The sequence below is a fragment of the Centruroides vittatus genome, unplaced genomic scaffold (genome assembly GCF_030686945.1).
Source record: "Centruroides vittatus isolate TY-2023 unplaced genomic scaffold, ASM3068694v2 contig_1159, whole genome shotgun sequence".
NCBI lineage: Eukaryota > Metazoa > Arthropoda > Arachnida > Scorpiones > Buthidae > Centruroides > Centruroides vittatus.
The window spans coordinates 2,246,530-2,272,378 of NW_027120745.1; the positions used below are offsets into that span (position 1 = coordinate 2,246,530).

General features: G+C 32.6%; 1 protein-coding gene across 2 annotated transcripts in view; it reads left to right on the top strand.

The window, feature by feature from the left end:
• Window positions 1–25,849, top strand: part of LOC136980651 (N-acyl-phosphatidylethanolamine-hydrolyzing phospholipase D-like) — a 71,313-nt gene that overhangs the window by 29,239 nt on the left and 16,225 nt on the right. For both annotated transcript variants that reach the window (XM_067276793.1, XM_067276803.1), the window contains 3 exons: window positions 1,567–2,082; window positions 17,422–17,723; window positions 22,447–22,633. In XM_067276793.1, coding sequence (XP_067132894.1) covers window positions 1,567–2,082; window positions 17,422–17,723; window positions 22,447–22,633 — 1,005 coding nt within the window. The remainder of the gene's footprint in view (window positions 1–1,566; window positions 2,083–17,421; window positions 17,724–22,446; window positions 22,634–25,849) is intronic.

Here is a 25,849-nt window from a genome sequence, read left to right on the forward strand (position 1 = left end):
TAATTTTTTGACTCAAACTTAAAAAAACTTAAACAGAAAACCAATTTGATTCAATAGAATTTATATAAAACAATGCAGAAACTGGATAACAATGTTAAATAAATGAAAAAAAAACAAAAAATCCAGCACTTACACAAAATGAATGAAGAAAATTTTGTTATTCCTGAAAGAAGCTAATTTTTCCAAGTGTTTCCTGAATTGAAAAAATCATTGGTAAAAAGTCATTGGAGCTAAGGGTAATTATTTTGAAAATTATTAAATAAACTTCTTTATTTATTATTTCTGGAACATTTTGAACTCACCTTGTAACCTATAACTTAGCATTATAAAAAATGAAAAGTTTAGCATTGTTTACAGTTTTAGAAAAGAAAAATATTTTTAAGCTATTTTAGATTTAAGAGATTTGATATATGCTATATTCTCTAAAATAATAATAAGTATGTATTTATATGTGATAGCTATATCATAAAAGGACAATAGGACAAACGGTACAATTGTTTTGTAATATACCATATTTACTTGCATATAAGACAAGGTTTTTATTCATTTATCACAACAATTCCTAGGTCGTCCTATATGTGCGAGCGGAAGATTTTTTGCGTTTTTTGCAAATAATTTTTGTGAGCTGTGTATTCGCAATTTTTACCGGATGCTTACCCTCTTGTATTTAAAAACATAAGTATTTTAGAAAAAATGTACATTTCTTGCTAGACTATACATACAAATGAGTTCAAATCCTTCTGTCCTTTCACATGCTTGTAGAGGCAATAACAAATCTATGGCAGAACCAACCTTCCTTTGTAGGCTACGTGTCCGCCATCAAATGTAAAAAAGTTAAAAAGTCTTCTAGTGGTGGCAAACACAATTATAAAATTAATAATTACATTAAAAAAGAAGTGCCAGGACAGATTCACATTTAGAAAAAATATACATATATACATTTTTTTTTTTTCTTTTCAACATAAGTATCTGGGTTGTTTGAATCGTTCTTGTATATTGTCAGGAGTAAAGATGAATAGCAATAGGAAAAGCAAAGCTTTTGAATAGAATTCCAGATTGAAATTCCAAAATCACACGGGAGCCTGATATAAGTTTTAATCCGTTCCCACGTGAAAACAGATGATTATTCGGAAATCAGAATTTGGAGAAACTCATAAGTGTAATCGACAGAGAGTGGATTTGACTGTTAAGAATTGGCAAAAAAGTTCTCGATTGTCCAGCTTTACATGAACAAATTATGTTGTCGATTTTACAATATTTTTCCATAAAGTTTAAAATGCCAGTAATTTTTGCAAGACAATGTGTGCCTTTATGTTCATTTGATTTTTTACTTGTGATTAAACAAAATAAAATTAGAATTGTATTAATGAATCTAATTTTCTTTATTTTGATCTTTAAAGTCACACCTTGTCCTATATGCGAGTAAATACAGTAATACAGTTTTTAGTTTTTCGGTTTTAGAAAATATAAATTGTATAAATTATGAATATGTTAGCTACATTTATTTTAAATGTTTACTTTAGTCATTAGATATTTTAATATTAAATCTATCATTTTCAAATTTAGATAAAACATTATGTGAGAATGGCATCTCGTGCAAAGAAAATCTTAAGCGCTTCTGAAGATAATAAAATTACAAATGGAGCTGTTTCATCAAATGATATCAAAAATCAGAAAGATGGATATGATTCATATTCTGATGCATCAAATAATAATGAACGGCAGTTAATATGTCGCAGTTCAATGATCTGTTCTGCTGGCAGTGATAAATATACATATGATTGTGAACCACAAATGTCAGTGCCTTTAAAACAGTTTGAAAGAAGTGACGATACGTTTCGAAGTGTTAGTGATATATCATCATTAAGTGCCTGTGATCAAATTTCACTTCGTAGTGATATAGAATATTATCCTGTGGTAAAAAGAAATTCCCTTGTACATCCTGGAAAAATAGAACTTCAGAGGTCATTATGTGTTAATGGTCGTTTTCAAAATCCATGGCCAACTTGGAGACCACCTACAATTACAAATATATTGAAGTTTGGATTATCAAAGGACAAAAGTAATATTCCTACAAAGCAGGTAAAATGAATATTGATATTAAGATTCTGAAATAGCAAACTAATTTATAAACAATATTTTTGTTACATAATTGAGAAGATTAACATTTACAGTTATTTTCAATCTTATTAAATATTAAATGTTTTTCTGAATTCTATGAGTATTAAATTTTAATAAATATCTTATTAAAGTATTCAATTTTATTATTTATATTTAATTTATTTTTTATTAGATATTATAAATGCAATTAATAAATAAATAAAAATTTGTTTTTCTGTATTTTTCTTCCTATGTTCATATTTGTGAAAATAAAAAGTTTTAGTTGTACAAGTAGTTGTACAAGTAAATAATTTATTGTATTAATTAAAAGAGAGTTATTTGTCTAGGCCAGGGCTTCTTAAACTATGGGTCGCAACCCCATTTGGGGTCGCTTAGCGAAATCTTGGGGTCACAAGATTTTAATGCAAAATATTGAAAATAATTTGTGAGAGTTTGAAAATGGCATGCTTTGTGTTGTAGGTTTCGTGAGTTGCACTTTGTGTCACTTCTGGTGCAGCGAGACAACGATTCAGCAACACCGATTGTATTGTGAACTAGTGTAGTGTTGTTGCTTTTCAGTGTATTCAGTTGCCTCTGTTCCATTGTAACACAAGAGTGAACTGTGGTAATACACCATTATTGTTTTTGCAAATTTGTATATATCTTCAATATATATGTATATTTTCATTGTATTTCACATGTATATTGCAAAATATTTATATATCTTCATTTTATATTTTTTTGGGGGGTGTTGCGAAAAAAATCACAATCATAAATGGGGTCGTGAATAAAAAAGTTTAAGAAGCCCTGGTCTAGGCAATACATCTCACCTCAGATAATTTTTATAAAATAAAACGAATAAATTTTGATAATTATACTTACTCAACAGTAAATGAGCAAAATTCTCATTTATAAAATTTATACTGCTCGAAGAATCAGTATTTCACATAAATTTTAAAATCATTATTCAACTTAAATGTTTCAAATAAAAAATCATAATTTAATTTGAAAAGTTTTTAAACTATAACTTAAGTATTATAATTACAATATTGAAATAGTTTTTTATTTAAATATGATTTTCTAACTTCTTCATTGATGTAGAAAAAATAAACATATAAAAATAAATAAATAATAAAAGTATTTTGTATGTTTCTTAATTTCTTTATTAAATTAAATTGTTTGTACCTTTCTGTATATAATTTTTGGAAATAAGTGATTATTTCATATCTTTAATCCCATCTTAGGTGTATTGATCAGACAATTAAAAGATTTAGGAGTTTATAAAATGTTACAAGCATCAATTACAGTTTAGTCAGTCATTCAAGAAACTTTGCAGAGTCAGCATCAAAACTTAAATAAATTTAGTTTATTAATTAAATGACACTGAAAAAAGAAATACTTTCATTATGGTTCCTTTTCAGAAAATGAAAACTCCTATCAAAAATGATATGTTTTATTCATTCATCTTCTATCATTATTTTTTTTTATTTTTTATATTTTTTATTCATTATTGTTTTTTTTAACAAAAATCATTATTGTGAACTGATTTTAAAAATTAAGGAAAATGTTAACATTTCATAATTTGATATCTTCATAAAATGTGTTCAAAATATTCAATTCCACAGATGAAGTCTGTGGAATTGAATATTATGTTTTCTTCTATTCAAACATTTTATTATTGAAAACAGGCATTTTGGAATATTTTATAACTAATTAAAAAAAAATATATATTACAAAAAATCACACCTTTTAAATCCAGCAATGAATTTAATAAAATAAGAATGTTTTCAGTATTTTCAGTATTCATGTTCTATTTTTCTGTTTCATTGTAACTGAAGAAGGTCAGTAAAACTTATCGAAAACATTCTTATTTTATTAAATTCATTGCTGGATTTAAAAGGTGTGGATTTTTTTGTGATCTATCTATTCAGTTAGTGCAAAATTTATGAAAAAAAATATTGATTAATAACACAAAAATGTATTGATTATCTTTGTTGTCTTTTTTCTTTGAAGATCAGGTGCTATATTCTGGTTTTCTCTTAAAGAGGAGAGACCAAAATACTGCCCAAGATTAATATAGTATAGTAGCTCTCATTATATCACACTTGTCAGGAGACAAAGAAAAGCACAATATAATTAAGTACTAAAAATTAAATAACTCCATAAAACCTTCAAAAGCACCAGCACAATAATATATTTAATCTAAAGCAACAAAGGCATTTACACCCATGATAATATGGGTTCCATCTTGATGTATCAACCTGCCAAGCACTAAACTGCGCAGTCAACAGAACCGCCAGCAGGCCTCCACATGTCCTTCATTTCAATGGATATCATAAGGGCATTTGACAACATCTGGTGGCCATCCATAGTGGGTGAATTACGGAAGGCAAACTTGTCAACGCTCTCTTCTCGCTTGCCACGAGCTTCCTGAGTGACCAAGGTCAAGTATCATACAACAAGTGCAACATTTGTCAGGAGTTGTCCCCAATGGTCATGCATAGGGCCCCTCATTTGGAATGTTCTTGCAGACATGGCACCGGGACTTGTGCTGCCAGACAATGTCCAGCTGAAGACTTATGCAGATGACTTGTTGCTAGTAGTTGCTGGAATAAGTGGATGCAAAATGGATTTGTGGCAACAAAGCAATAGAACAGCTCATCTGCTGGGGAGAGTTATACAAACTGTCCTTCAGCTCTGAGAAGTCAGAGCCCTGAGTGGTCCAGGTGGGAGTGTTGGCATGTGGGCCAATTTACCATATCAGGAACCCTATCCAAAGGGTGATAACGAGCTGAAGTACCTTGATATTGTCATTGATCAGACACTATGTTGGATGCTTCATCTGAGGAATATTCAAACCAGAACAAACTTCACAATAGCAACACTATCGAGACTGACTAGACAGGACTATAGCCTTAGCAGAGAGGCATTCTGGATCATCTACAAGATGGTTCTGGAACACATAATCTACTACACATGTAGTATGTGGTGGAAAGAATAATTGTTAAAAACAACAGTAATCCAAAATAAAACAGTTCAAAATGTTGGAAAATGCAAAATTGTTTTTACATATAAATTTTCAAGACAAACTCCACGAAATTAAAAAAAAATTATATTTATATTAAAAAAACTATAAAGTTATCAGAAAAATTTCTGGCTGTGTTCAAAAGTTTGGAACAAAAGTTCCAAACTTTTGAACACAGCCATAATGATCAACATTATGGCCGCGTTTCTTTATTTAGCGGTTGAGAAGCGCTTTACAGCGAACACTCTGAAACCCATTTCGAAATGCAGCACTGCAATGTAGCGAACCATTTCTAAATGTTTGCTGTAAGAGGTTGCTGCAGCAAAGATAAAGCAGCTTTTACATCCGCTATACATGTAAAGCAAAATGGACGCGTGTGTGTATAATACGATATTATGCTGCGAAAATAAAAAAGTTGAAGTGACCATTGATAAAAATATTATGGAAACATTAAGGATTAAATTTTATAAAATGACTCTGATAGTTGTCTAAAGAATAAGAAAATACTATATTTTAAATATAATTATACATCTCCTATATCTTTACTTTGTTCACATTTTTGGAAAGAAAAATGCACAATTCTTTATATCTCTTTATTTAAATATTGTAGTTCTTTAACTAAAGTGCTACTTTTGGCTGTAACTGAAATTAAAGGATAGATTACAGCATCCATGTTTAGCTCGAGCGAAAAGCATTTCTAAACTATGATGCAGCGACGTGTAGCGATAGCTGCTTGTGAGGTCATTTTCGCTACACTCCTGCTGCATAAAGAAATGCGGCCTATGTATTAAAAGAGAAAAAAGTCTAATTAAAATTTTAAAATAAATAGTTTAATTAAAAATGCATTGTTATTATTGTTGTTTAATTCCTTTATATAAGACAACAATTTTACTTAAAATTTTCCAAATGAGGGGCCCTATGCATGACCATTGGGGACAACTCCTGACAAATGTTGCACTTGTTGTATGATACTTGACCTTGGTCACTCAGGAAGCTCGTGGCAAGCAAGAAGAGAGCGTTGACAAGTTTGCCTTCCGTAATTCACCCACTATGGATGGCCACCAGACGTTGTCAAATGCCCTTATGATATCCATTGAAATGAAGGACATGTGGAGGCCTGTTGGCGGTTCTGTTGACTGCGCAGTTTAGTGCTTGGCAGGTTAATATATTTAATACAAATATGTTGAGACAAATGTTTTTGATCCAATTAGGATCTGCTTCAGGTCATTAATGTTCAAAAGAATTTGAATGCAGGACATTCGAATTTAAATATTTTAAAATTGTCAGAAAGGTAAAGCCTTATAACACATATACAGCAAAAATCACATCTAGGTGTTAACATTAATGTTAAAACTAAAATAAAAATTAACACAAAAATTAACAAATACATTTTAAAATCATATATGAATGAGTTGATTTCCTATTTTTTAATGTTGCCGGGATTGTTGAAAAAGGATTGTCAGGCATGTGAGATATTCGCTTCCTTAAAATTGATACATTCCTCCTTTAGTTCAGCTTTAAAAATTTCCAGAGCCTCTAAAGTTTTGATTTGATCCGTGCGAAGAGAGCATCTAATGAGACTGGCTTGCTGCAGTTCAGCTTCTATGTCCATTTCAGAAGCATATATTGCTAGGGCAGTGGTCTGTTTTTTGTGTTGAGGTATATCATATCTATTATAACCAGCTTTGTGAAGATTCAGAAGTACTAAAAATTCTTGGCTTATGTTAAACAGATAATACATGCTGTGGAATTTCTATTCTCTATTCTTTCATCAGCAAGTGTTTCTGATATAAAATAAGCTTATTTTTTCAATACTGAATCGTGGTTATATTATATTAAATGAAATTTACGTAAACATTGATGCCAGGAATGCAAATTTAGCATTATTGTTTCATGAATAATGACATTCAAAGACAAATGCTGTCGATATAAAAACAAAATATCAGTCCAATTTTATTATACAGTAATATATTTCACAATAAATCACTTATTAAAAATTTGTGTAATTTATATTTTTCAATAAAAATTATACATACAGTAATTGAAAATTTAAAAAATAAATATTGAACATATAATAGAACAAGAAAACTTAAAATTACAAACAGTAAAAATTCTTTTAAAAGCAAAATAAAGTACTACTATATAAAAATTTTAGAACTTTTGGTTCAGAAATAAAGAAAGTGTTCCTTACATATTCCACAATGAATTTGAAATTTCACACCTTTATGTGAATTCTACCACTCAAAAACTTGGTATACTTGAACTAAAGCCACTAAAATATCTAATATCCAACAGAGAAGTTTGGAGGTGCTAACATTTTCACTTGTGTGCATCATCAGACAAACTAATCCCCCAGCTGCTGAAACAATGGGGGATTGCTGTACATCCCTACCTACCCCTTTCCCACTATCTGTTCACTTCAAGATGGTTTAATGCTTTAATTCATAGGGCTTTCACACATTTGTCGGACACATATGACAGAGATGCAGAGCTCCTAAAGATCACCCAATTTGCAACTCTGCATAGCTACTCTCCACAGACTAGTAAAGGTTTTATACATCATCTTTCCTCTGCCACTTTCATCTTGCCAAAAAAATTGCACCCAGGATACAGTTTATAGGACTGTCACGTACAACAGGAAACTAGCTCCCCTATACAAGGAAATATCCAAGAAAAATAACTTGTTTAGTCTTCTATAGAAGTCCCTCGATTTCTTCCCTTCTTTGCAACAATAAAGATCGTCCAGACATTCACCTCCAACCAGGCATCTACACTATCCCCATCATTGATCATAGATCCAGCTGCTACTTAGAATACATAGGTGCTACAATGTACCCATTACATAGGTGCCCAATGTACACCTGCTTCATGGAACATCAGACTTCCATCATGAAAGATTGGCCAACACTACATTGGCTATTTTCATCTCTGACCTAGACATCAATGTGGACTTTGACCATGCACACATAGCTCTTTCTGGCAACCCTTTCTCAAACATCTTGAACAGGTGGAAATTTATAAAACCACTCACAATAACACTGCTATTAATTTTTGCAATGTTGATTTCTTCCCCATAACATAGAAGTCTTTTTTTGAACTATAAATTTTACTATCCTTTCCCTTCCCCTTTCTTCTTACATCACCTCTCCTCTTCACACATACAGCAGTCCCCTGTTGTTTCAGCAGTTGGGGGATTAGTTTGCCTGATGATGCCTGTTCAACTTGGGTGAAAATGTTAGCATCTCCAAATTTCTCTGCTGGATATTAGGTGTTTTAGTGCATTTTATGTGAATTGACAATATTGTATCAATTCACATAAGGGTGTGAAAATTTGAATTCACAGAAACTTGTAAATGAGGATACAGTACTTAAAACCAATAAATAAACAGCTTTTAATATCAAAAGGAAACATAAATGATAGTTGATCTGTCCACTTGTTTTGCTTATTTAGATCTTGACGAATTTATTGTTTCACCTGCAATGATAGTTTCAAGGATAATGATAGGAATAAAATACTGCATTTCATTGGCAAAGAAATTCAATGGCAATTGATTTCTAAAATTTATTGACTCAAGTGCTTTTAAAATTTGTGGAACCAAAAAAAGCATGATATATCTGAATCCATGATATAATGAGGTGCAATATAATGAGCAGCTACTGTATTATAAATTTATAAGGTTATTCTTTTGATCATATGTACAAAGTAAACCATTTTCTTTGTTTTTTAGTTTTTACCATTTATTGATTATATAGTCTGTAAATTCCCGGTAGTCCAAGACTAAGGGCAATTTGCTTTATAACAAAAAAAAAACGGCTAAACTACAATACTAAACGCGTGAAGGCAAAATTACAAGGTTTTCTTGATGTAATTTTTTTTTTACAACAAAATTCTATCGATCTTCCTGGTTAAACACAAAACTAATCACTGCACCCGGTACAATCCGACTAATACAACAGTCCTGATGTAGTTCGTAAGTGAAAGGTCACTTCCAAAATGTCGATGCAAACGGATAAAAAAATAATATAAATAAAGTTCTACACACTTCCCTTTTGACTTGCCTGTCCACTGCTCTCCTGACGAATCGCACAACCCAAAAGTGATGAGAACAAAGGGGGAACACCTTAAATACACCTCCACAGTGGCTCCCCCTACCGTGGAACATAACCGTTACAAACACAAAAAAATAAATACTAATCAACATGGTGTTGTAACACCACATATCTCCCCCAGAAGAATCATTTACCATTATGAAGACGCCAAAAGTCAATTTTTCTTTCTCTTAGGTTATATGGTCTCGCCTCAGTTTTAGTAAGAGTTTCACTAGGGTTATTAGAGCATTGATTTGCTGTTAAACTTTTTGCTTCCCATTCACCTGTTCTTCGAATTACGGGAATGTCAGGCAGTTCACTTCCATCCTCGAGGTCGTCCTCCTCGAAGATATTATTTTGTCTATTTTTACTATGGTTCAAATTTCTGTTATTACTCTGTGGGTACCCGTAACACAGTTTTAATCGGTCAACATGAACGGTGTCTTTATCTTTGTGATTACAACCTTCTATTTCATAAGTAGTCGGACCCCGGACGGAAACTATTCTGAAGGGCCCTTTATACTTTGCTCCAAACTTGTTACGCTTCACGCCCTTATTTAGTAACCAAACGCGCTGACTAACCATAAATGTTCTACATTTCCGGTTACGATTTCTATAGCTCCTACTTTTCTTATTAAAATCTTCTGAAAACTTCGATGCATTTTCTCTCAAAACTCGTAATTTGGACATTAGGTATTCTCTATGGTCGTCAAGATCTCTATTTACATCTTCATAATTAATGTCAGGAAGACGGGGGTCAAAACCGTAAAGGAGAAATGCGGGAGAATCGTCGACAGCAGAGTGAGGAGAAGAGTTATAAGCATAGGCAGCGGGATATACTAACTCGTCCCAATCAGCACCGTTATGTTCAGAGGTTTTTGATATGATTTCGATTATCGACTTATTCACCCTCTCGCATACACCATTAGCACAAGGCCGGTATGCAGTGGTGATATTTCTATTAATTTTTAACCACTTACAAACATCCGAGAATAGAGAGGATGTGAAATTCGTACCCCTGTCGGATATTATAGTGTTAGGAACTCCATACCTACACATAATTTTATCGAATACTGCGTCACTCACAGTCAAGGCAGTTTGGTCCTTTAGCGGGCATACTTCTACGAATCTAGTGAAAATATCAATCATCACTAGCAAGAATTTGTTTCCTTTTTTTGTGCAGTTCAGTGGACCTACAATGTCTAGCGCTACCTTCAAAAAGGGAGAAGTAGCAGTCTCATTGGGTTGATAAGGAGCCTGACCCTTATGCATGTTATAACGTTGGCAGGTTTGACAATTTTGTATCACGTCTGCTACCTTTCGTCTTAGGTTTAATATATAGTAATGCCTTTCAATCATTTTGATCGTTTTGTTAATACCTCTATGACCAATGAGGTTATTCTGGTGAAAAGCCCTTATAATATCATTGGTAAGCCCCTTTCCTACACACACCAGGTTCACTTGTTGGTCACGGGTACTATTATGAACAACACGAAACAAGCAATTGTTTACCAATTCAAACCCCAGGGCTTTCCGCTGTTGAGTGAAGTCTCCCTTATCCTTTCTCACCAAGTCACGTTTGATAGGACCAAAATAGTCGTCGTCGTCTTGTGATCTAATGATATCATCTCTGTCAGGAAATTCCCACCTAACTACGTTGATGTTATTGCATTCCTTACGTCTAGAAACACGGGACAGCAGGTCAGCCACTTTATTCTCACTCCCTTTAATATGTCTTACTTCGACGTCGAAATCGCTTACTTCCATGGCCCACCTCATCAAACGCTTGTTTCCATTATTTAAGTTGTTAAGAAAAACCAAGGGTTTATGGTCAGAAAGAATGACAACCTTTTGACCAAGGATTAGATATTTAAAATGCCTAAGGGCAAGGACGATTGCTAGACATTCCTTCTCTATCGTTGAATATTTTAACTCGGCGCCTTGGAACTTCTTACTAAAATAGCCTATGGGAACAAAGCTCATTCCTCTCTTCTGTTCTAACACAGCGGCGGCAGCCTTATCAGACGCATCAGTGTGAATGTAAAAAGGGTGGGTGAAGTCAGGATGGGATAGGAGTGGAGGTTTGGATAAGGCCTCCTTCAAGCCTTCGAAGCTACTTCGGCAACTTTCATTCCAACAAAACTTTTTGTTCCTCTTTGTTAAGTCGATTAGAGGAGCTGCCATTTCATAGAAATTGGGAATAAACTCCCTAAAGAATCCCACAGATCCGAGGAAGCTACGTACACCTTTAGTGTTTTTAGGAGGGTCCATTGTCTTGATCGGATTGATATTCTCAGGATCAGGCCTGATTCCTCTGGGGTCAATTACATGCCCTAGATAACAAATTTCTTTAGCTAAGATCTTACATTTTTTTGGATTCAATTTCAAATCAGCTTCGTGGATTAATTTAAGAACGTCCTTGAGTAAGATTAAGTGTTCTTCTAATGTGGGAGAAAACAGAACAACATCGTCCTGAAAAACGAAACAACTAATGCCGATAAATCTCGCTAATATCTTTGTCATAATATATTGAAAATACCGACCACTATTTTTTCCACCTTGGGGCATCCTGCACAGCTGAAATTTCCCCCATGGGGTAGAGAAGGCAAAAATGTGGCGGATCGATTTATCTAATGGTATTTGAAAGTATCCCGATTTCAAGTCCAAAACGGAAAAGTATTTACTTCCAAAAAACTGAGATAGTATATCATCTATACGAGCCATCGGGAACTCTTGTGGTCTGGTGATCTCATTGACCTTTCTCAAATCGAGGGTCATCCTTATCTCACCGGAACTCTTTGGGACTATATATATTGGGGAGTTCCATTCGGAATTGCTTTCTTCGCAAATGCCTGCTCTAAGAAACTCATTAATTTTCTTTTTTAATGCCGGTAGATGCACATGTGGTATCCGATACTGTCTGACGTTAATGACCTTCCCCGACTCAATCTCAACCTTATGACTGAACTTCGTAGTGCCAGTTAATTCAGAGACATTATCTACAAAGCAATTTGGATAACTTTCTAAGATCCTTACTACTTCCGCCTTAGTACCTTCTTCCACGTGACTCAGGTCAATGTTGCTTTTAACATTACTCTCGCTAGTGTTTATGGTCAGGGTGACAGTCTCGTGCCTTTGGTAATCATGATCATAATTGCTAAAGTCTATGTTAGTAATAAGGGCCCTATGATGACATAAGAAATCCATGCCAAGGATGATATCATAATTTAAACCTTTTGGGAAAGCCAAACTGGGCACTTCCAACTTGATACAGTCATGATCATTGAAGTGGCATTGAATAATCACGGCCTCACTACTCTGCAACTGTGTGCCGGTTATACCCCTCATAGTGGTATCCATGCTAATTACCCAATGGTTGTTCCTTTGCTTCAATCTCCTCGTTAGGCTGCTATTAATTATGGATCTTTCAGCACCAGTGTCAATTAGGCAATCTACACCTAACATACCAATTCGTCCCTTGATCGTTGGAACATTACTCTTAGATAGTTCAGAATTATTGGCCAAATTTAAGACAACATAACGATCACTTGGTTGGCCGTCCACGTGATCTTCATTTAGTTTAAATCCTTATTATTCTTGCACCATTTTGCTAAATGTCCAACCTTCCCACATGCAAAGCATTTACGTTCCCGCGTCCTATTTTCATAATTATTATTTTTCTTAACAAATTCCGATAATGATGCAATCGACTCGCAAAGGGTCTGAATTTGTTTTTCCATTTTGTTTAAGCGATCGTTTTGTTCGAGTTCCCCTTTTTTTTTATCTGGTTCACGTTCGTAATTCATAAAGACATGGTTATTCCCCTTTTGGCTGCACATCCTCACAACCTCCTCCTCTTCCTCAGCTATCTCTATACATTGATCAAGGGTGCTTGGTTTCCTCTGTAGAACTTGTCTACGAATTGATGCGTTTAGTCCCTTTCCAAAGCAATCTCTGACAGTATTGTCCCGTAAAGTGACCAAATTTGAATTACGAGCCACAGCACGAGCGAATAGAGTTTTTAATCTAATGGCATATTCACAAACACGCTCGCTTCCCTTTTGTGTTATAGTTAGGACCTGCTCAAATGGATCCGAGAAGTCTTTCTGCCTATCGAAGCATTTGATTAACCCTTCTTTAACCGTAACAAAAGTTGATTGCCCTTGTTCCTTTAAATCGAAGAATACGGATAAAGGCTCACCTTTTAATCTCGCTTGTAAGACGGTTAGTTTTACCTTTTCTTCCCATCCTGCTAATTCGGCTACACTTTCGATGGTCTGAAAGAATCTCTGAATGTTCAAGGTGTCCCCAGGGGAATTGGAGAAGCAAGGGATCATACCCATAAATCCCGTAACGACTGGTACAATACTCGTATCAACATTGCCGTTACTTGAAGTCGCACCTCCAGTTTCTTCCATTATTATCCAAAAATTTAACGCCACAAAACAAAAATATTGACAGTACGAGGTAAGAACCACCTTAACACAATTCGATCCTGTCGCAGACGCCAATGTAAATTCCCGGTAGTCCAAGACTAAGGGCAATTTGCTTTATAACAAAAAAAAACGGCTAAACTACAATACTAAACGCGTGAAGGCAAAATTACAAGGTTTTCTTGATGTAATTTTTTTTTTACAACAAAATTCTATCGATCTTCCTGGTTAAACACAAAACTAATCACTGCACCCGGTACAATCCGACTAATACAACAGTCCTGATGTAGTTTGTAAGTGAAAGGTCACTTCCAAAATGTCGATGCAAACAGATAAAAAAATAATATAAATAAAGTTCTACACACTTCCCTTTTGACTTGCCTGTCCACTGCTCTCCTGACGAATCGCACAACCCAAAAGTGATGAGAACAAAGGGGGAACACCTTAAATACACCTCCACAGTGGCTCCCCCTACCGTGGAACATAACCGTTACAAACACAAAAAAATAAATACTAATCAACATGGTGTTGTAACACCACAAGTCACATTTAGAAATGAATGAGACCTGGATACTTTTTCCAACAAAAAGCATTACATGAGAAATAAGACAATGTCATATGATACTACATTCATTCCTAAGTGTATGTGCAATAGTTTCATTGACTGTCATATTACAACATATGGAGGACTTTTTCAGTGTTGTTTAAGCATCAGGCAGACAGAATGGCGGGTGACTACCATGGTCAATATTGGTTTGTTCAAAAAATGCACAGCTGCAGCTGATATTCATCAATTGCAGCATATTTTTGGCAAAATGCTTCCAGCCATTCATTCATGTACAGATAGTTTGAAGCATTCAAAAAATGGACAGGAATCTTCTGATAAACAAATCAGTTCTGGTTGCCCAAGAACAAGTTAGAATTAAATAATAATATGCCTGACAACATTATGGCTTAACTGATGAATCACAATAGAATATCAGCAGTTTGAAACAGGTTCAAGTTGAGTAATGATTCACATTAATGTTAAGGAAGATCTGAAAGTGAAGAAAGTGTGCATGACTTGACATTTAATTAATAAGGAAGATGTGAAATGTGTTGTCAATCGCTGGACATACACAATCAAAATTCTGTGATTTCTTTGAGAGATTAGTGACAGGTAGCATGATTTTGAATGTCTTTTATTGAATGTTGTTTTTTTTCTAGAGTATGTTGGCTGAGGACACATCAAACTCCCACATTCTGTAAACACACTCCTAAGGCACTCAACCAGCTATCACTGGCCAAACCCTGGCAAGGCATATATGAACAAACAACATCACTAAAACCTGATTCATTATAAAACTACAAGCCAACCAATGCTGTATGTCATCAGGCTAGATAACGGCTATAATACTAATAAATTAAGCCAGCACTGTAATGACCGACGATGGTTATAACATAATGTTATATATACTGGAAGACAAGATAAGACCAGAGGTCCAGGTAGCGTAATTGGCAACACATCCTCACAGTAAGCAGGAGTTGCAGGTTCAAGTCCTGCATTGGACCGATTCTTTTCTTCCAGTAGATTTAAATTATTTAATTAAAAATTATAATTATTAAGCTATACATCCACCAAAGCCGAATTATCGGGCTAGAGTCGGCTATAATAAATAAATAATTAATATGACAATTTGGCACTAGAGCTTGGCGTTAGGCGCCATCTCTTACTAAACTTAATAATTATAATTAAATTAAATAAATAACTTTAATAATTTGGAACTGGAGGAAAGGAAATCGGCCCGAAGCGGGACTCGAACCCGCAACTTCTGCTATCCGTGCAGACACGTTACCAGTTACGCTACCCGGACCTTCGGTCCGATCTCCTCCTCCAGTATATATAAGCTAACACGACGACCATCGACGGCCATTACAATGCCAGCTGGGGACACATCAAGTGCCCATGTCCTCCCAAGGCCGTCGATGGTCGTCGTGTTAGCTTATATATACTGGAGGAGGAGATCGGACCGAAGGTCCGGGTAGCGTAACTGGTAACGTGTCTGCACGGATAGCAGAAGTTGCGGGTTTGAGTCCCGCTTCGGGCCGATTTCTTTTCCTCCAGTTCCAAATTATTAAAGTTATTTATTTAATTTAATTATAATTATTAAGTTTAGTAAGAGATGGCGCCTAACGCCAAGCTCTAGTGCCAAATTGTCATATTAATTATTTATTTATTATAGCCGACTCTAGCCCGATAATTCGGCTTTGGTGGAGGTATAGCTTTGTAATGGGTTAGTCGTTATTTATTTATAATTATTAAATTTATTAAGACATGGCATCTAATGCCTCCTTCTCGTACCAATTTGTTTCATAATTTATTAGTATTATAGTCGTTTTCTAGCTCGATGACATATGGCATTGGTTGGCTTGTAGTTTTATAATGTATTGGGTTTTAGTTGATGTTACTTGTTTATTCTAATTTATTTTAGAAATTTTCATGAATTTTTAATAGTTTATGAAAATTGTCTGTTTCAACTGAAGAAGAGTCAAGAGACCTGAAATGTACATTTTGGAGTTAATTAAAACAATAAAGTTCTAATCTGGTCATATTTTTATTGTGGTGTGATAAGTCCTCATTAATAGCCAAATTGGTAGCTATATTGATAGAAGAAAAAATATATATATTATAATCAAAGGGTGTGAAGCTTTTTATAATAAGTAAATATATTACTGTTTACTTTTTTGAAAAAATTATTCTGCCAAAAAGAAAATTTTGTTAATCCATCAATATATAAACAAACCATACAAAACTGGTTATGCTCAATAAAATATAGGCAAAATAAAAGCATTAGCTGTCTTAAATTTTTGTGCTGGATGTTGGTTTATTTCACCTTTATCCATCAATATATTCTGATTTTGAAACATAAGGCAACATTTGAATTATCCAGTCAAAAATGTTTCATTATATTTCAATACTTTTAAAACATTTTTGAACTTGGATTGTTTTGTCCAAGTCCAAAATAAATCTTAATTTTTTTTTTTACATAAAAGTCTTTACATCTTTCAATTTCTTTTTGCATTGGTAATTACAATTTTATATTTCAGCAGAAAATAAATTCTGTCATTTCTTTCAATTACTTTTTAGACAATAAGCAAAGTTTCTGTTACAAAGAAGATTACATTTTCTTATTGTAATTACTTTGGGACTGGCCTATACTGAGGACAATAACCAAGAGATAACATTATGTGGTAAAAGTAATTAGACCACAATTAGTGGAAATTCTAGTTTTATTGAATTAGATAATTTTAAAAGCATATTTAAAAGTAAATTTAGTAATTAATTATAATAATAATAATTATTATTATAATTTATTAAAAAATGGATGAAATGCTGTAAAGATATAAAATGCAAATTTGTTGAAAATGTTATCAAAGCTGTTTGTACTGTACATCCAATATTTTATTAACTTTTTTAATATAATGAAATAATATAAATAAATAGTTTATGAATTATAATAATAATTCAAACAATGGGAAATAATTTTTCTGTATTTAAAAACATTTTATTATTTAATTTTTAATGACATACAATATTTAGTATTACTGGTAAATTACTTAAGTCAAATTTTATTTAATTTAATATCATTACAATCAAGTACATTGAAAATGTGATGCATTTGAAAAATTTAACCTTAACATAATTTTATAAGTATTCGTGTTTTAATTTAAATTTTTTATTAATTATTTTTAATGGTTGTTGTTGAACAAGCTTTTCTTTTCTTTTAATCTTAGGAATTAGATCTTGTTTTGCCTATTGTAAAACCTAGATTTACCGATTATATTGTGCCTCCTGAAGATGGTGTTAGAGTTACTTGGCTTGGACATGCAACAGTATTGGTGCAACTGGATAGTATAAATATTTTAACAGATCCTATATTTAGTGAAAGAGCATCTCCCAGTCAAGTTGTTGGTCCAAAAAGATATAGAGATATACCTTGTTCTGTTTTCGAATTGCCACTTATTCATGCTGTAGTTATCAGCCACACCCATTATGATCATTTAGATTTAAATACAGTTGTGCAATTAAATTCAAGGTAAGAGATTAATTCTTGTTTTATTATCTAATTTAGGAAATATAAACAACATTAAATAAAGCTTTTATTGATTGACAAAATGCACATCATCCAAATAAAAATCTATATTCTCATACTTGAAACTTTTATAATATTAAAGGTACATTTTGAAAAAATAGAATATGCAGCCGTTTTAGTCATAATGATCTGTTGCAATCTACTTAACATTTATGAAAGTAAGAATTCAAATAAAACATAATTGTCAATTATTCTTAATCTCTTAGCAATTATTTAATTTATTAAGTAATTGTTAAATGACTGTACTGTACATATATAGTTTAATAGTATATTCTACTTAGGTTAGTATTGTTTTTTTTCCAAAGGGTATATTTGACAAAGAAAAAAGTTACAATTTGTTGCAATATTTTTTAGGAATGAGATTTTTTTCTAATTATTGTATGCAAATATATATAATAATTCTTCTTAGTTAAACAATTTGAAAATAAAAATACAATTTTGTTATGCATTAAAATAGATTAATCTAATTCAGAGTAAAAATACACAGAAATAAAGTTTGTTAGAAATTCTTTTTAATATATATATATTTTAACACTATTATTCTTAACCTACATTTTTTAGATCTGTGAGGAATTGAAATATATTTGTTAGCAAGCAATTATTTATTGTGTTATCATCACAATGTTTAATCATTTTTTAATTTAAAAAATCATGTAACTTCCAGTCCAGATCAGAAGTTCATAGATGGTTAATTGGGGCCTCCAGCCCCTAAGCTTTCCACATTTGGTCTCAATTTTCATCTATGTAATTCCATTCTCAAGATTAATGAAAGGCAGACAGATGAGATGACTGTGGAAATGTGTAAGCCTACAGTTTGAAAATTGCAGTCCAATTATAAGTATAGAATAATGTATTTATAAGGTTAAAATAATGTAACTTCCAGTCCAGATCAGAAGTTCATAGATGGTTAATTATAATAATAATACAGTAACCCCCCCTAGTGGATGGTCTTTACAGGAAAAGCATATTTCAGCAAGTTGTTTTATGTTTTATAAAGTTGATTAAATATGAATACCAGTGTTACAAGTGCCTTTTAAGAGTTCCAAAGCCTTAAGAAATTGTGCCAAGTGCCAAGAGTATTCACCAAGTGCCAAGAATATTCTTTGACAAGGTTAGTCTAACAAGCCCTGTGATCTGTTTCATCACTGCCCAGAGGTACTGGGAGATGTTGAATAATTTATAAAATTTGTCCTTAAACTACTACAGTGGCAATGTTTTGCATTGACCATTTCTCTGCAAGATTGGTTACTTTCACATATTAGATGGTGTTTACAACTTATCTCTCCAGACAGCATTGAATAAGGATTGCCTTAATTATGATCATATATATATATATATAAACAGTATATATGTTTGTATACACATCAAATTTCGAAAAATGAGTTTTGCACTTTCAATTAGGACACTAGTATGTAATTTGTCTACAAGGACTTATTTTATTACTAGGACTTATTATACTGGTGACAGGTTCTGCAATTCATGAATCTGCATAAGATAACGACACGAAGGCATATAACTGAGGACACTAGTATATTTGAATAATTATTGATTTTTTAAAATGAATCAAATATTGAATTATATTGTAACTAGTAGCCTGGGATGCCTCCTAGTGGACGTTCTAGTAGCAGCAGTGTCATTCTGTGATATAAATAATAAATTCATATCAATAACAAATTCCTATTACAAATAAAAATAATAATATACTGAATTTTTCATGGCGTACCCTACTAAAACACAGTCAAAAATGCAAAAAACTGCATTTATTGTTATTTTAATATTGTTATGCAAAAAACTGAATTTATTGTTAATTTAAATAATAGCTAGGGATGCCCTAGTGGCTGTTCTAGGCATACCATTACTTACTGTACATTTCTATATTCAACGGTTGACTCAACAGTGAGAAAACAATGTTTCTAAATGGACCATTGAGTTTTCTGTTGAGATTAGTGACATCAGCGCTGTTTCACCGTTGAGCTCAACGGTCTCAACAACCTGAAAGACTGTTGAGTATTCAACAAACTAACATGGCAGCTTCCATGAAAAAGTAAATTTTGCTTATAGAAACTATTGATTTGCTCTTGCTGTGGATGCTGTAATAGCGGACTGATTAATGAACGATCTGTACATGATAAAACATGTAATTGCACGATTATGTTGGATAATTTGGTCAATATTGAAATATTAAGCTTTTTTTCATAAACAAACTACCTCCTCAAATTTGTCCAAAATTGATTATGACCAATATTTGGCCCTCTTTAAGTCTTCCTAATGATATAAATATTCAAGAAATTCAAATGATTAAAGAAAGACCCAGTATACAAGAAAATGATACAGATAAGGGTTCATTTGAATAAAAAGGATTTATTCAAATAATGGCGAGTTACTTTAATTATTTAGCAAAACAGTCACAATCGTTGCCTTCTCTTTAATTAAGTCAGCCATCATGAAAAGTGCCCTTTCAACGGAACATTTCTTTTTTCTACAAAACGTGACATCAGATCGTTCAACAGAAGGACTTAATGGAAAATTCACTGTTGAGTCAACCGTTGAATATAGAAATGTAAGGAGATAAACTGACATGCAATCAGGCTTATATTATTAGATGATACCAGATAAAATAATTAAAATATAAATAACAACTACTCTTCTAACCTGTTACCGGTGCATATTCTTTCTTCACCAAACTCATAACTCCCAAAAATAGGTCTTTACAAACGTTTTCAACCCCCCCCCCAAACTTCGGTTCTTCATCAGGTAATACGAATTTTGTTGGAATTGTCTTTCGAATCACTTTGAAATTCGCAATACGTATGTTCAAATGCATGTTCCCGTTTACATCTAAGTGAGGCATGCGCATTTGGTAACCAATACGGCTATCATAAATTACAGTTCATAAACGCCTGCCTATCATAAATTACAGTTCATAAACATTTGTAAAGACCTGTTTTTGGGAGTTATGAGTTTGGTGAAGAAAAAATACGCACCAGTAACAGGTTAGAAGAGTAGTTGTTACTATTTTCCGGTGTCGAGGAGTTTTGTACTAAAATATAAATATATTGTCTTAAGAAAATATTGTAAGATTAGTAACATTTCTTTTATATAGATTGAAATAACAATTAATCTCAGTTTATTAGTTTATTTTATTATTATATTTTTATGTATAAGATTTTTCAAACTTTGTGCAAACAAAAAATGAAAGCTTTTGATTTTTGAATTTAAGTAATAAAAATTTCTTTAAACTTTGTAATTTATTCAGAAATTGCTTTAAAAATTTTTTACTCAGAATTGCTTAGAGAATCATACACTCATTGACAAAAATGTTACACACCAGAAGTAGGAACAATGATACAGTTTAAAGGAACATTTAGTGCCTTGTAGGATCTTAACTTGCCTGAATGCATGCAGCAATATGTTCAGGCATGGAGGTATAGAAGTACTATCCTATGACAGAGTTGCCTAAAGATGCTGCAGCTGCTGCTTCCAATCCTTCATACTCATAGTTGGCTAAAGTTGGCATCCTGTTTGATCCTACAAATACCCAATGGGCAACAAATCTGAAAACTGGGAAGTGTGGCAACAAGATAAGATATTTCTGGAAAATCCTAGCTGTATGCAGCCAAACATAATCATACTGGAAACTGGTTATTTGTAGTCCTGCCATGAAAGCAAGCTGAGAGTGCAGGATTTTATTAACATACCATTTTGACATCAATTTCCCTTACACCACTACTAGAGGTAACTGACTGTCACACAAGACAGCTTTTCAGACTAATGTATCAGCAGTGCAGACAGTGTGCTGCTCAACAATAAAGGTGAGATTGAGGCACTCAAAGTGATTCTTTATACACTGACATAGTTGTTGTCTGTTCTCTAACTGAATCAGGATTTATTGCTAAAGACAATACATTGCCAGTCTATAGCAATCCATGCCATTCTGTCACAACACTACTGTAAATGGAGCTGATGATGATGGGATGCTAATGACAAATCATGCAACACTCATCATGCATGCAAATTTGCTTTTGCTAGTCATCTGTTAATGGTATAGGAAGAGAGAGAGTTTTTTAGCAAAGCTTCCATCTGTCTCTAGATGATGACAACAAATGCTGTTGCATCTGTTTGTGTTTGTTTCATAATCAGATGATCATCTCTGGTTTCTTTCTGGGTATCCAGAGCCTGCCTCTTATGTATATTTGCCCCCTTGCATATCCACTGTCTCAAAACCTCCTCATAGTCAAGTCAGAATGTTCTAAATGGTGGACAGTTTGGTAAAGTGTCATCCTACTTTTCTTAGCCTGCTGACATGGTCTTTGTCAAAATCAGTCAATTGTATGTAATGTCTTTGAGCCTTATAGGCATGTCTGGCATTTGAAGACCTCCCTCCAAACAACAAGTACACTGAAAATTCTGAATACTGAGCTTCTGCAAGTCTTTTTATAGGATACTAGAGTAGCAAATTTAAGACATTCTGTTGTCATTATCTAGCATGCAATCAGGTCACAACTGTTATCATTTACATACCTATATGTGACAAGTTTTACATTAATTGGACAATTCTGTTTGGGTGCATAACTTTTTTGTCAATGACTGTATTAAAGTAGGTAATTATTATATTATTTTTATTAATAATAGAATTTATTATTTAGTGTTATTTATTTATTTAAAGATTTGGATCAGAATTAAGATGGTTTGTTCCTTTGGGTTTGCTTACTTGGATGCAGCAAGTAGGCTGTGAAAATGTAGTAGAATTAGATTGGTGGGAAGAAAATACTATTGGAGAGAATAATGATGTTTCATTTATTTTCACTCCTGCACAGCATTGGTGTAAACGTACTATTACAGATGATAATAAGGTATGTATTTATGCTTTGTACAGAAATGAAAAAAATTATTAGTTTTGTGAACTTAGTCTACAGATATAGGAAACTTAAAGGAGTGGGTTATTTTAATATTTTGATGATAGTAATTTTTTCAAATTTCCTATTATTTCAAGAATTAATTTATATATGATAGATTATTAATGAATAGTTTCAATAATTAATACCAAAAATATTGAAGTAAATCAAAAGTAACAATTGAAAAATTCTCTTTTAAATTATTTGTGTGCTAAGATTGAAAAGCAACAAGACCTTCAAACATTAATATATTTTCCAAATTGTTTTATGTTAGATTAATTAGTATTTCAATATTTTTTTCTTGTATCAATTTCAGATATTTTAAATTGTTGTATAGTTCTTAAATTATGAATTTAAAGTTTTAAATTAAATCAAATTTTTTGTTTGTTATTAATTTTGCTTGTTTTTTAAGGAAGTTTTTTGTAAGCATAGAATATTACTTGGATTACAAGAATTTTATTCTTGTAATTTGTAATATTTATATAGTTATTAATTTTAATTTAAGTACAATGAATTTAATTAACAATATTTGAAAAATTTTTTGATAGAAAATCTTTATCATAACATATTCACAATTACTACCGGACAAGTAGATCAGAATTCTACTTCACAAGTAGAAACATTCTTCTGTTTTAACTCTGCATCATAGATATAATTTGGCAGATTTTGAAAAATCCAATATTTTGAATTTACCTTCTTCTCTAACTGCACTTAACTAATACTTAAATCTCAACACAAAAACCTTTAAAATGCAACCTTTTTATTCAAATTTTTAAACGTTTTTGGCCAGTTTGAATGGCCTTCATCAGAAGCAGAAGAATTGATTCTTCTGCTCCTGATGAAGGCCATTCAAACTGGCCAAAAACGTTTAAAAATTTGAATAAAAAGGTTGCATTTTAAAGGTTTTTGTGTCGAGGTTTGAGTACCATATTTTACGGACTATAAGATGCTACAGACTATAAGACACACTTTAATTTTTAAGCATTTTTTTTTTTTTTAAATATATATAAAATACATATAAGATGCTACGGACTGTAAGACGCACCTGAATTTTGGAGGCAATTTTTCAAAGAAAAAAAATGCGTCTTATAGTCCGTAAAATACGGTATTTGAATTTATCATTTTTCTATGTTTATTCTTTCAAGAATTTTCTACATATGAAATTAATTATATGGGAAATTTTAGAAAATAAATAGTTTTATTATAATGTATTTGTATGCTTTGAAAGTATCTGTTATAAATAAATCAGAGTAGATAATAAATATAATACAACCACCCACAGAAAACTGGATAATTATAAACTAAACACAAATTAAATAAATTTCAGTAAGATTTACCAATAAACAAATGTTTTCAACAGCTTTCAGCTATCATCATCAGGTTAAGCATCAATGTTTGAAAATAGAACATTACATCAAACATCTATCTTTAAATGATGGTGAAGGTCATTTGATTGGTTGTTGCCATAGTGCTGTAGAAAATTAAAAAGGGATCTTAAATAATGATCTCCAGGCCCGATGCAGGGTGTTAGTATCATTAAAATAATCACCATATTTTTCTTACAGGCTTTATATATTTCTAATATTATGAGGTGTTTGATGAATGGAAGGGTCCACCAGTGGCTAAGCGGTTCTGTCACTAAACACTGGAAGTTCAGTCACAAGTTTGCACTGTGCTCAGACGGGCTGGCCATGTGGAGTTTTCCGGGTTTTCTCCGCATTTGTAACACCTGAATAGGGGCCAGTTTCCCTTACAAGACCTCCCGGAAGGCATTTTCCCTCACGCAACATCATGCACCAGAGAAGGCAAAGTGAAACCACTCTGGTTGTAACTTCCCCCAGGATACACCTTGGTGCCTTAACTAACCACTTATTAACCTGTGGCAGTTTTCGCTGATGTCAGGATTTCTGATATGGCACGCACAGAGAGAGAGAGAGAGATGAATGGAAGCTCTCTGGCTGGGTGTAGAAGTTGGGCTCTGTGTAAGTGCACTTTAACCTAGTGTCCTATGGCTACAGGGCTAAGGTGATGGTATTATGTTCTTTATTTATAGACATTAGGTGTTTCTTCAAACATTGGCCTAGATAGTGGGTAGTGGTGCTAATATATTCCAACTATCAGTTATATGTGTTATCTGTGACAGGGATGGTGTAAACCTCTGGAAGTAGAAGCTTCCATTCCTCAAACACTTTAAAATATTAGAAATGTATGTAAAGCTTATAAGAAAATTATGAACATTAATTTTAAAGATACTAACACACTACATCAGACCTAGATATCATTATTTGAAGTCCTGTTTTAATTTTCTACATTCTTACAGCAATTGCCAATCAGATGGCACTTCATCATTTAAAGATCAATGTTTGATATTATGTTCTATTTTCGGACACTGGTGCTTAATCTGACAATGATAGCTGAAAGCTGTTGAACATGTTTGTTTATTGGTAAATCTTTCATGTTTCATGTTTCATGTTTCACGTTTCTTGCTGGAATTTGATTTAATTTGTGTTTTGATATCAAATGTAATGAAATGTTAAATAGCTACATATTTCTAAATAAAAATAAAAACATAAAAAATGTTTATTTTTTGTATTTTAACTATAATTCAGTACTATTTAAAATGAATGTGTTAGTTATCTGTCTTCTGTAATATGAAATTATTGTGTTAAAATGCAATATATGCATTCTAAAGTATTGATTGAATAAAACAAGTAAAAGATATTCAAAAAGCAGTAGTAAAAATTAAAGATGGTAATTATGATTATTGATTGAATATAATTATTATGATGTTGATGGAGTGTTTCCTTTACTGCATGTATACCAGTATCTAGTGCTATGCCAGACCAAAGTTAAGGTGTAACTGTAGAAAAAAGTTTTATTTAAGTGCTGTTCGTTTATGTATGTGTTTAAGAATTTCCTGATTATGACGCATGTATGGCAACTTTCTGTAGTGTGATGAATGTGCTGTTGTGAAGCCCTAATGTTTCAAAACTTTTATGTAATGTATGTGGTATGATGCCTGTGCAAGAAAGGATTGTTGGCACAATAAGTACCTTATCCATTCTTCACAGATACTTTATTTTATGGTGAGTTCTGATTATTTGCTAATTTTTTCAGTATATGTATTTTGTATGTTGTGAATGTTTGAAACAGCTATATCTATTGTGGCATGAT